The sequence below is a fragment of the Arvicanthis niloticus genome, chromosome 3, assembly GCF_011762505.2.
Source record: "Arvicanthis niloticus isolate mArvNil1 chromosome 3, mArvNil1.pat.X, whole genome shotgun sequence".
In the NCBI taxonomy this organism is placed as follows: Eukaryota; Metazoa; Chordata; class Mammalia; order Rodentia; family Muridae; genus Arvicanthis; species Arvicanthis niloticus.
The window spans coordinates 2,779,754-2,792,332 of NC_047660.1; the positions used below are offsets into that span (position 1 = coordinate 2,779,754).

Sequence of the window (12,579 nt, forward strand, 5' to 3'; positions counted from 1 at the left end):
TTTCTGTGACCCAATTGATTGAAGTGGTAGGGTTTTAGTGTTTAATTGGAAGTCAATTGGAGTTCAAAGACAGTTTTTGACACAGCAAATATGTTCCATTCTAGGCCTTTAAAAACAAAAACAAAGCATTATCTCATGTATCCCAGGCTTGTAGAGCTTGTTATGCATTTGAAGGTGACCTTGAACTTTTGACTCCCCCTACCTCCACCTTCCAAGTTCTGGGAGTATAGGCATGTACCGCCAGGCCCGGAGCAAACCCAGGGCTTTGTGCATGCTAGGTGAGCACTCTACCAAAAGATTTACATTCCCAATCCAGCCCTAACTGTTTAACAAAGCTAGTCTTACCTGGTTTTGCTCTGTCTCCATCACCAGGGTGAAGTTATCTCTCTCATTTGTTCTGAGTACAATTTGAACTCATTCTTCACAGTTTTGGCATCTTTCCCTCGGTATACTTTGTTTGATACCATCATCGTCTGTTGGATTTAGACCTTTTCTTTTGTCTTCCTGGAATTCAGTGGTCTTCTCTGAGTGCCCTTCTAGTTGGAGTACTAATTATACTATAAACTTATTTCCTCCTCCTCCATCAGACTGTATATGCTCAGTGAGAGTGGCAGATACGTTTCATTAAATGTTGCATCTTTAGCCATTAGATCCGTATCTGGAGGAAGGTTGGAACTCAGACAAAGTTTGAGTAGATAGGTAATTATACTGAGTTTTTAAGTGATTGGTAGAATGTTTTTCATCTCGGTTTACCTTCGGGTCTGGGTGATATTTATTTCTTATCTATTTCACTTGATGTCTTTAGGGTGCTGAGTGAGAGAAGGTGATGGTGGAAACCAGGTCCTTAATGCTCTGTACGGCCAGTTCAGCCTTCACCACTGTGTGGTAGAGCTGCACCCGCGGTCTTCCAACCACGACGAGTAGCAAACGGACCACAGCCTAGTAACTAAAACAGGATCACTTCTCACAGTTCTGACTCCGGTCCAGGCTCAGCTCAGTGGCTCCTCCACTTTAGTTGTTACCTAGGGTGGCCGCATCTAAGATGGCCTCCTCACTCATGTGATATGTGTGCCTTGGGATAGCAGGACATTTTCCTCTGTATAACATGGCCCTTATCCATGGCCACCTGATGGTATCCATGGTTTCTCAGTAAGTAGTCTCAAAGTAGTAGAATTTTTAGAAGCATTTTTTGAGAATCTTGTTACATGTATACAATGCATTTTGAGTATGTGTATACAATGTACTTTGATTACATGTATATAATGTATTTTGATCACATTCACCCTTGCTTCTGGCCCTAAATCGTCCTACATTCAGCCCCCATCCCACCCCAACTTCATGCCCATATAACCCATATAACCACTGAGTTCAGTTGGAGTCCATTTGGGCTGCTTGAATCTGCATGGATGTGGATCCATTCACTGGAGCATGACCACCCAGCCAGACTTACACCCCTGAAGAAAGCCTCCAGCAGCAGCCAGCTGTCAGCGGCTCTTCATCTAGAGATGGGGCTATGAGCCCTCCTCCCTCCATGCTAGAATGCCAACTGGTTTGGTCTTGTATGGACTATAAGTTCATGAGGCCACTGATCCTGTCATGCCCTGAAGACTCTTCTCCTTTAGTCAGTCCTCCCCAGCCTCTGGTTAAAACAGCCTTTCTGCTCCCTCCTCCTGCTCCCTCCTCCTGCTCCCTCCTCCTGCTCCCTCCTCCACTGTGATCCTTGAATCTTTAGGTAGATGTAGTGTACGTGTGTACATTTATGTGTACATGTATGTGTACACATTTATAGCTGACAGTGTTCACAGCCACATGTGTGGCTGCCATGTGCAGTAGAATTCTTCATCTGGTGCTCAGCTCAGCTTAAAAAGATGCAGGGAGTGTGATTGCCTTCCTAAAGGCTGCCTTTGGCATGTGCACAATGACGTCTGCACTTTGTTAGTCCAGCCTGTTTTCAGAGGAAGAGGAAATGGGCTCGACCTTTGCAGCATGTCTACAATGCAGTCCAGCCACCTTCATTTGAGGAGGTCTCAAAAGGATCAGATATAACGTAGCTCAAGAAATATTAAAAAACTACATGCAAGCTAGCTTATGCTGAGGAAACACATCTAACACGGTTTTGTTGTGTGTTTTGTTTTTGAATGAAGTTGCTAGTGGGTGAAAACACTTATACCTGGGCAGAGAGGGGTTGGTCATAATCAGTTAGGAATTGATCACAGTGACTGATATGTAACTGCAAATTTGAATCAAGTCTGTCTGTCTCCCCCCTTCTTAGACACACACACACACACACACACACACACACACACACATCTGTCTCTCTTAGACACTGCTCTGGTATGTGTCTGACCTTCCTGCCTTAGCCTTCCAGAGTTATAGACAAGAATAACTATGCCTGGCTTTAAGTCTCTCTCTGTTGACTTTAACTTGTTTTCTTTTTCAGATGAGAGCATACATACACAACAGCCTTTTATCTTAAAAAAAAAAAATCTAAAAGACCTACTGGTGGTTATTTTTCTCACCCAAGAAAGGTGTTAGGGGAAAATGTCACATAATGAGAGGTTCTTGTGTTCATAGTTTTACTGTGAATTTAAATTTTCTTCCTGGCGCTACGATGAGAAACAGACTTGAGATGATGGCGATCACAGCCGTCTTCTCCTCAGACGAGCCGTTTGCCGAAGGTCTCACATGTATAGTTAGATTTTTAAGGTGTGGAAAGAGCCAAGTAACTCAAGCTAAGGAAACAGTATCTAAGGACACATTTGAGATACACAGTTTCCTCTTCTATGGGCTTTGATGGGCAGTTTGCTCTGTCATGATCATGGCTGGCTCATCACAGGCTTGGCACTCTGGGTAGACACGATCTTGTGTTGAGGCTTGTTGAAGTGTTTCTACCTCTTTCCCATGTGTGTGATCATATATTTCTGTAGCATTCCTTGAAAATGATTTTGCAACAAAGGCCACAATTTGTTTGAAATATTCACTAAAAACAAAGATCCTGGGTCTTAGAAGCTCCCTGGAAGCAGAGTAGATAAAGAATTTACCTGCACAGGGCATGGGTGGAGGAAGGGAGGTAAAATGGCACTTCCTATAGTAAGGAAACCACTGTCTGCACATTGGCTTTAAGGTGTCTCTCGTGTGGTGCAAACACGTGCAGGGGAGCAGTGTGGAGAAGACAGGCCAGAGGAAGACCTGAAAATCTGCAGCTGAGGGGCCGGACAGCTAATAGCAACAGTTGACCAGTGGGTTGCAGGAGGTTACACAGTAGAAGAAACAGTTAGCAGAGTGGTGAGCTGCCCACAGTGCAGAGGAGCCTCTGTCAGCTACTCCTCCATCTTTAGCAATTAATCTCCAGATTAAAGAACTGAAATAACTAAACACACAAAATAATTCAATTAATATGGAAACAGATTCAGGAGTTCGCAAGTGAAGAAGTACAAATGGCCAATAAATACATGAAAAAGAAGTTTAAGATGCTCACCAAAGAAAACAAAAATCAAGAGCAGAAATGGCTCAGCAGTTACGTGCACTTGCTGCTCTTGCATAGGACCCAGGTTCAAATCCCAGCACCCATGTGGAAGCTCACAACCATCTGTAACCCAAGCTTCAGGTTTTTTGATGCTTTCTGACTCTGCAGGCACCAGGCACGCATATGGTGTAGATACATGTAAACAGGAAAAACACCTAAGACGTAGAATAAAATAAATCTGAAAAGAACGTAAGCAACAAAGGGTGGTGATGCTTTGGGGGAGAAACGGACCCATATTCAGTGTTGCTGGGACTGAGTTAGAGCAGCCACTATGGAAGTCTGCTTGGAAATCTCACAATAGATCTACCCCAGCATCTAGCTGTTACGTTCCTGGGGTTTATACGTCGTTTATTGACGTCTGTAAACTGCAGAGATACCCAAAATGTGTTTGCGGTAACGCTGTTCACAAAGCCAGCGTACAGATCGGCCTGGGCACATAAGGAAGATGTGCTGTAGTTCACAGTGCAGTGTTACGCAGCCATGATGAACAACAGCACAGCGTTTTCACAGAGACGCAGATCTTGGTGGGAAGAGAAGAAAGCCAGGCTCAGGAAACAAATGTCTGTGGGGAAAAAAGGCTTGGGGATCCCAGGGTTCCTCCTGCCATGCTGTGAGTAGTCGGCTGGGAACGCTCTGAGTTCCTCCAGCTAGAAGTTGGGCCCGGCTGTTCATTAACTAAAAGCCTCTCTCTGGCTCCTCACGGTTCCTCATAGCGGTGCGGCCCCAACACAGGAGGAAGCCCTTGGGTTTCCAAAACTGGTTTATTCACATGGCGGATCGTGGATGGATCTGGATGCATCCCCCCCCCCCCGCCCCCCAAACCCAGGATCGACCTGAGTTAAAAGGGGAGGGGAGAAGGGGGGAGGGGCTGGGGAGGAATGTTTAATCGGCTCCACCTCTGGCCTTCAGGTACCTCATTAGTATGTAAATCTCTCTAGGGCCTGTTCGCGCCCTCCACCTGTGTAAGTGACTGAAGGGTGAAGGTGATTAGACCTCGTATTAGGCCCAACAAATGTCAGGTATTTTTCTGTCATAGATAGAATCTAGAGGTTTTCTGTTGTTGTTTGTTAGTTTGCTTTTTAAAGCATATGGGAAGAGAGGCTGGCTGGAGAAAGGACAAGAGAGGGTCACAGAGATGTCTGTGAATGCAGTCTCAGTATGTAGTATATACATATGGAGATGGCAAAATGAGATTTATTATTTTTAGTCAACGTGTAATGCTAATAAAATTAAAACTTTTGTAATACTGAAATCTCCTGAAGCAAGCATAGCTCTGCTCTTCATCGGCAAGGAGAGGCTCTTGGTCGGAAGATTCATTTAATAATTAGTGGTCAGTGAGCCTGCACTGCTACCTAGACTGGGATGGGAACGCCAGAAGGTGGAAGGATTTGCTGTGAGTGACCTCATGAGGCATCTGCCCTCACTGCAGGGGAGACTGGAGGGACTTCGTAGGCTCTGGTCCTGATGCAGGGCCATCAGCTGCACCATCAGCCTGGCCTTATGTCCTCTTCTTCAGCGGCTCTTCTGTTCTGTCCACAGACAGCCATCCTGAGGCGGCAGGGGCGGTATGTACGCTCCACAGTCCCAGCGAACGCAGAGGAGGAAGCACAGAGCCTGTTTGTCACTGAGGTGAGGTTTTCATTTCCTCTTTGTCGTGGAAATTGTAAAGACATTTCCTTCTACCCCCACCTTTCCTTGAATCTTGTTATTTTTCTAAAGTGTCAGAGAGGTAATGAAGGTTTTATGATGAGAAGTTGTCAGAGCGTCGAATGGGTGGGAATGTCCGGAGAGCTCATTCACAATTCTCGAATGTCGTTGTCTCCAGAGTTTAACTCGTGGACATAGACTAGAGGGTAACTCATGGGTGGGAATGCTGTTGGCCGATTTGCCATCAGTGCCATTTGTAACGGTTGATTCATGAGTTCATCATAGGCTCATTGGCTTCGCTGCAAGTTAGGTCAGGACTACAGCCAGTTGTAGCCACACCTCACTATCCTGACTCACGTGGGATGTAATCACACCCCTTCTTGTTTGAACACAAAGAGAAGTCATTACTAGATAGCGAGGCTTTTGTTCCCTGTTGTGTTTGTTTATTCCTCCAGCATTTTTAGGTAGAAGAAACTTATTAGTTGCTGCAATTTTGTTTCTTGAAATGGCTCATCCTTTAGAAATGAGTTTAGGGGCCAGGAAGATGACTCAGTAGGTGAAACAGCCTGATGACCCAAAACCCACAAGAGGAAGGAAAGCCAACTCCACAGTCTGTCCTCTGACCTTCACACCTCTGCTTGTGTGTTCTCTCTCTCTCTCTCTCTCTCTCTCTCTCTCTCTCTCTCTCTCACACACACACACACACACACATTCCAATATTAAAAACTAATAGGCCCAATCTTCCTAGTTGGTATGTAGATAATATACATTCCCATTTAATAAAAGCAAAATTAAGTTTTGATTTTATAAGTGAAAGACCAATTAAATAACAATATTTTGTTTTACTTGAGATTTTGGAAAAACAGTAAGTCTGTGTATAAAATGTTTAAAGCAGTGTTGTGTTGTGTTACGCTGTAATGATGGTGCCCTGCTTCATTTCCTTCTCTTCCACACTAGTACCCTTAATTCCAGACACACCAGGTATGTCCATATAGCCTTACACACACACACCAGGTATGTCCATATAGCCTTACACACACACACCAGGTATGTCCATATAGCCTTACACACACACACACCAGTTATGTCCATATAGCCTTACACACACACACCAGGTATGTCCATATAGCCTTACACACACACACCAGGTATGTCCATATAGCCTTACACACACACACTAGGTATGTCCATATAGCCTTACACACACACACTAGGTATGTCCATATAGCCTTACACACACACACTAGGTATGTTCATATAGGTTACACACACATACACTAGGTATGGTTATATAGGATCACACACACACACACACTGGATATGTATATATATGCTTACACACACTGGGTATAGTTACAGGTTTACACACACATGATATATTTATACAGGCTTACACACACTAGGTATGTTTATTCAGGCTTACACATACACACTGGGTATGTTTATATAGGCTTACACTCACTAGGTATGTTTATTCAGGCTTACACACACACTGGGTATGTTTATATAGGTTTACATATACTAGGTATGTTTATTCAGGCTTACACATACACACTGGAGAAGTTTATATAAGCTTACACATACACCAGGTATTATTTATATGGGCTTATACTACACACTGGAGATGTTTATATAAGCTTACAAATACACTACATATTGTTTATATAGGCTTGCACATACATGCTGGAAATGTTTATATAGGCATACACATTTTTAAAAGGCAAGTTGTAGCAAAATCTGGCCTGCAGCCTATCTATTATGATTAAGCTTTATTAGTACATGACCTTGCCCATGTGTTTACGTGTTGGGCTATAGTCATAATACAACTAACTTGTGGTAGAGATCCTGTGACCCTGGAAGCTGCTGGTGTTAGGACTGTGTGGACCTCTGCAGAATGCTTGTTAACTTCTGTCTTAGAGCATGTGCAAAACTGTTACTCATTCTCCCAACTGCTTAAAAAGGGGTGTGTGTGCATGTTCATGTGTGTGTGTGTGTGACCCTCAGTTATGTTTTTAAAGATTTGTTTTTTTTAATTGTTTCTTTAGACTTATTTATTTTCTTTTATGTGTATGAGTGTTTAACCTGCATGTATGCATGTCTACCACATTCATGCCTGGTGCCCATAGGGATCAGAAGAGGGTGTTGGATTCCCTGGAACTGGAGTTATGAATGGTTATGAGCTATGACATGGGTGCTAGGAACTGAATCCGGGTACTCTGCAAAAGTAACATGTGTTCCTAGCCGTTGAGCTATCTTTCCAGACCAAGGAATTTATATTTATACATATGTGTGTTTGCCTGCATGTGTACATACGTACCATGTGTATACAGTGGCAGAGACCACAAGAAGGTATCAGGTACCTTGGAACTGGAGTCTTGAACCATCATGGAGGTGCTGGGACTTGAACCCAGGTCCTCTGCATTAGTACCCAGTGCTCTTAACCGCTGGGCCATCTCTCTAGCCTCTCAGTATTTAATCCCTACAGGTTAAGCAATCCCTGCTTCATCCTGAGCTGCAAGAGCTCATGTGACTGAACTGTGTTGGGCCTCTGCCATCTGCTTCCCACCCTCTAGTATGGAGAACAATGAACTTGTAAAACAAAATGCCTTTATAAGCCTGTCACTATAAATTAAATTCTTGTTGAGGTTCCCAAGTTTGAAAGGTGAATTAAGTACTGGATTGCATCCCTACTCATTTAGGCACTCAGTTTTCTTACTAGATTTCTGGTGGAATCTGTTGTGTCTAAGACTTTCTGGAGCCACAGGGGATGGGGCTTGCTCTACTCTGTGCAGCAGCCTTGGGATTTAGGCAGTGCTCACACTAGACAGGCAACAGCACTTTTGAATAGAGCTGAGGCAGTTTGGCTTACTTACTGCTTTTTTGCAGTTTCTTGAGACAACTTGCAAGAGCTCATTTTCTTCTACCATGGAGCTTCAGAGGGATGAACCCGGGATATCAGGCTTGGCCACCAGTCCCTTTACCACCGAGTCCTTATTACATAGTTTCTTATAATTTTAAATATTTATAATTCCTCATTTTGCTTAAGATTGTGAACACATAGGTATTCCAGTATTTCATTTGTGAAAATATTCACACTATTCACTTTTGACTCTATGCCTTGCTTTTAGTGAGCTGGGCACATGCTGTACCACAGGATGGTTTAATGTCTTGTTAGATACTCAGTGGTGTATCTGCAGTTCTTGATGCTCAGAGCATCACAGCCAGATAAAGAGAACGGGTGTGTGCCACACAGAGTCAGGCCTGCCTGCATGGGGGCGGCTGGGAAAAAACCCTGAACTGTGTGTGATAATTTGGTGGCTTTGGAATATAAATTTGAATGTGGATACCTGATGCCCAGGTGTGAAAGTATTGCTGGAAACTGAAAAAGTAATCCTACGGGTGAGAGTGCTCACCTCCCCTGACTGATTCTGCTCTTTTTTCTTCTCTCATTTTCTTTCACCTTCAAAGCATAATCTAGAACCCCCATACTTTCTTCCCTTTGTATTTCCTTTTCAAGAAAAATGATTACTGTGAAGCCTGGCATAGAAGGAAAGAAAGAAAGAAAAAAAGAAAGAAAGAAAAGAAAGAAAGAAAGAAAGAAAGAAAGAAAACAAGAAATACCAATTGTTATTTCTGTTGAGTTGGAGGCTGTGATGTAGACAAAACAATTGATGTCAATGAAATGGAATAAGAATACGGACTTTATTTAAAAAAACATTATTCTGAGCCAATTTTTTCTGTTTTACAATTTTTTATTATTAATTAGTTAATTAATTGATTTACTTACATCCTAATATCAGACCCCTCTCCTCCTAGAACACCCTCAGATCCTCCCCCCATTCCCCTCCCCTTCTCCTCTGAGAAGGGGGGCTCATCAAGTCACTGCAGGACTATATACATCCGCTCCCACTGAGGCCAGACAAGGTGGCCCAGTTAGGAGAATGGGATCCATAAGCAGGTAACAGATTCAGGGACAGCCTCCTCTCCAGTTGTTAGGGGACCCACATGACAACCAAGCTGCTTATCTGCTACTTATGTGTGCAGTGTGGGGAGGGGGTCGGTCCAGCCTTTAGTTAGTGGGTCAGTCTTTGGGAGCCCCAAGGGTCCAGGTTAGTTGACTCTGTTGGTCTTCCTGTGGAGTTCCTATCCTCTTTAGGTCTCTTAATCCTTCCCTCAACTCTTCCACAAGAGTCCCCAAGCTCCATCTAATGTTGGCTGTGGGTCTCTGCATCTCTTTCCATTGGATACTGGGTGGAGCCTCTCAGAGGACCGGTATGCTAGGCTCCTGTCCGCAAGCATAGCAGAGTGTCATTAATAGAATCAATGGTTGGTTCTTGTCCATGGGATGGGACTCAATTTGGGCCAGTTATCGGTTGGCCATTTGCTCTGTCTACTGTTTCTGTCCCTGCATATCTTATAGGCAGGACATATTTTGGATCTAAGGTTTTAGGGGTGGGTTGATGTCCTTATCCCTCCACTGGGAGACCTGCCTGGCCACAGAATGTAGGCTGAGCCAGTTTTATAAAACCACCCCCCCAAAAAAGTTAGGTATGACACAGACACATCTTTGTTGGTTTTCACATGTTCGTTTTCTGTACCAGTTTTGAGTATGTCAAGAGCTAAGGAGAATCTCACAGCCACCCAGGCAGGTAGATGAAGGACACCCTGCTGGCCCCTTGTAGTCACGTGGTTAGGTAGTTCTGATATAGTGTGTGAACCATAGTGACACTAGAAGAAGCCTTAGCAATGGAGCAAGTGCCCCACATACTACACACACAGGCTCACGTGCACATGCATATGCACACACATGCACACTCACGTGCATGTATGCATGCACACACACATATACACACTCACACGTGTGCACACAAGTAAAGAGGTCATGAAGCCATTCAAGTTGAAGTCTCCTGAACATAATCTCACTTTATCACTTATGAATGTGAAGAAAACTGAGGACAAATTTAAATGATTATAGTAACTAACAGTACTGGTTCTAATGTCAGTAAATATCATGAAAGTGTCTTTAGGCTCCCACATGCTGTTCTCTTTCATGTCCTAATAGAGAGACATATGGCCTTTTCCAAAACCATGCGCTAGATGGCTCAGCAGGTAAAGGCACCTGACCTGAGTCTGATCTTCCAGATCGATATGGTAGAAGCAGAGAATCAACTTCAGCAAGTTGTCCCCTGGCTTCTCCCTGAGTACAATGGCATGTGCTTTCCCCCCACACAGATACATAAACATATACAAATACATATCTGAGTAACTCTTCCACTGCCGTGATAAGATGCCATGATGAAGGACACCCTGCTGGCCCCTTATAGTCATGTGGTTATAGTCACCCCTTATAAAGGGGTGAGTTAACTGGGAGCTTACAGTTCAGAGGGTGAGTGCATGGCCATCATGTGGGGAACGTGGCGGCAGGCGTGGTACTAAGGCAGTTTAACTGAGAACTCACATCTTTATTCACAAGTGCGAGCCTGAGTGTGAGATTTTGGCAATGATGCAGGCTTTTCAAACCTCAGAGCTCCACCCCCTCCAGTGACACACTTCTCTAACAGACAGTCCACCAACTGGGGACCACCATTTAAATATATGAGCCTGTGGCAGCCATTCTCATCCAAACCACCATAGCGACATAAAACAGTTCTTATAAAAACAAATAATTACAAGCCAGGAATAGTAATTGCTATTTCAGTGTCGCCATATAAAAGCTGCTGTCAGATTATCGATATTGATAACTTGACACAGTATCTCCCGAGGGCCATGTTTCAGTAGTCTGAAGTCTTATGTCTCACAGGAGACTCTGTGATGTTAGATGATTGATGGCTAGACCTTTGTATGTCTCTAGGGTCTGACTTCCTAAAACTCTTCTCATGGTCCTCAGAAGTCACCACCTGACTTTCTGTTTCTCTGTTTGTTTTTTTTTCTAAATCCCCCACCAGTGTATCAAAACCTACAACTCTGACTGGCATCTCGTGACTTATAAATATGAAGATTACTCAGGAGAGTTCCGACAGCTTCCAAAGTAAGTCGGTTGTCTGCTGGCCGTGTGGGAGGGGCTTCAGGCTCGTGTGTATGTGTGTGTGTGTGTCTGTGTGTCTGTGTGTCTGTGTGTGTGTGTCTCTGTGTGTGTGTCTGTGTCTGTGTGTGTCTGTGTGTGTGTGTCTGTGTCTGTGTGTGTGTCTGTGTGTGTGTGTCTGTGTGTGTGTGTGTCTGTGTGTGTGTCTTCATCTGTGTAGTCAGAGTAATCGTGAGAATTACTTGTAGACGAATTCTGTGCATGATACAGCTTTCGATTGTAAGACCTGGTGTCATACTCTGAGAGGGTAAGCATCATATGGGTGACTTAATTCTGATCTGAAATTCTGTTTGGAGAACCAGAAAGTTTTCACTGGGGTATATAAAAGACAAGCCTGGTATACTGAAATATTCTGCAGTATGGTTTTATAGTTACTAAATCGATCACTTTTATTATCATTTATTAATCATATGATGTGATGGCTTTCATTGTGACATTTCATCCACGTATAGAATTCTCTAATCATCTTCAGTCCCCTGTGACTATTCTGTTTCTCCTCCCACTGTTCTGTTTCTTCTACATTCAAGACCCACTTCTGCTATCTGGGGCTCACCTCCTCATTATTGCTGACATGCTTGCTGTGTGTGCTTCTGGGTCATAGTCACACTTTTATCCACACATACAAAATTACACTTGTCCCATTTTCCCGCCCCTGTGCGTCTGTCTGTCTTTACATCTCCAGGCACCTTCTTTAATGTTATCTGGGCTTCATAGTTTTATGTATCTGCATAAAGTTTATGCTGCACATATGAGAGAAAGCATATACTTGTGTTTCTGAGACTGGAATAATTTCTGTAATGTATTTACAGTTGCATTCATTCTTTAGGGCTGAAAAAAATGTCATTATGTGTATTTATTCCCTTGCTGACAGATCCCTAGGTTGTTCCAGCTTAATTCTTGAGAGTAGTGCCGTGTGTGTGTGTATGTGTGTATATGTGTGTGTATGTGTGTATATGTGTGTATGTATATTTATGTGTGTATATGTGTATATGTATGTGTATGCGTGTGTGTATGTACATGTATGTGTATGTATGTGCATGTTTGTATGTATGTGTATTCAAAAGAATATTTAGGAAAAGAAATGTGTGAAAACTCTTTATATTAAATATTTTTTTTTGAGAAAGTAAGTATGATAACAGTATTTTCCCAGTTCATTTCCTTGCCTCTTTGAAGCTTAACGGTCCTCAAGCAAGTCAAAATTGATAGTGTTCACGTCAGTTTGTCATAAAGGGAAGCAGGGTAGAGGGTCTGTAGAAAACAACACATTCCAAGCACAGTTGGCAGAGGGGAGTGTAATTGGTGCTGGAAAGGGCGAATGGTGACA

At 43.3% G+C, this 12,579-nt stretch overlaps 1 protein-coding gene across 38 annotated transcripts in view; it reads left to right on the forward strand.

Annotated features, from left to right (window-relative positions):
- Window positions 1-12,579, forward strand: part of Dock9 (dedicator of cytokinesis 9) — a 252,226-nt gene that overhangs the window by 122,489 nt on the left and 117,158 nt on the right. For all 38 annotated transcript variants that reach the window (XM_076930545.1, XM_034499085.2, XM_076930554.1 and 35 more), the window contains exons 3-4: window positions 5,066-5,155; window positions 11,119-11,201. In XM_076930545.1, coding sequence (XP_076786660.1) covers window positions 5,066-5,155; window positions 11,119-11,201 — 173 coding nt within the window. The remainder of the gene's footprint in view (window positions 1-5,065; window positions 5,156-11,118; window positions 11,202-12,579) is intronic.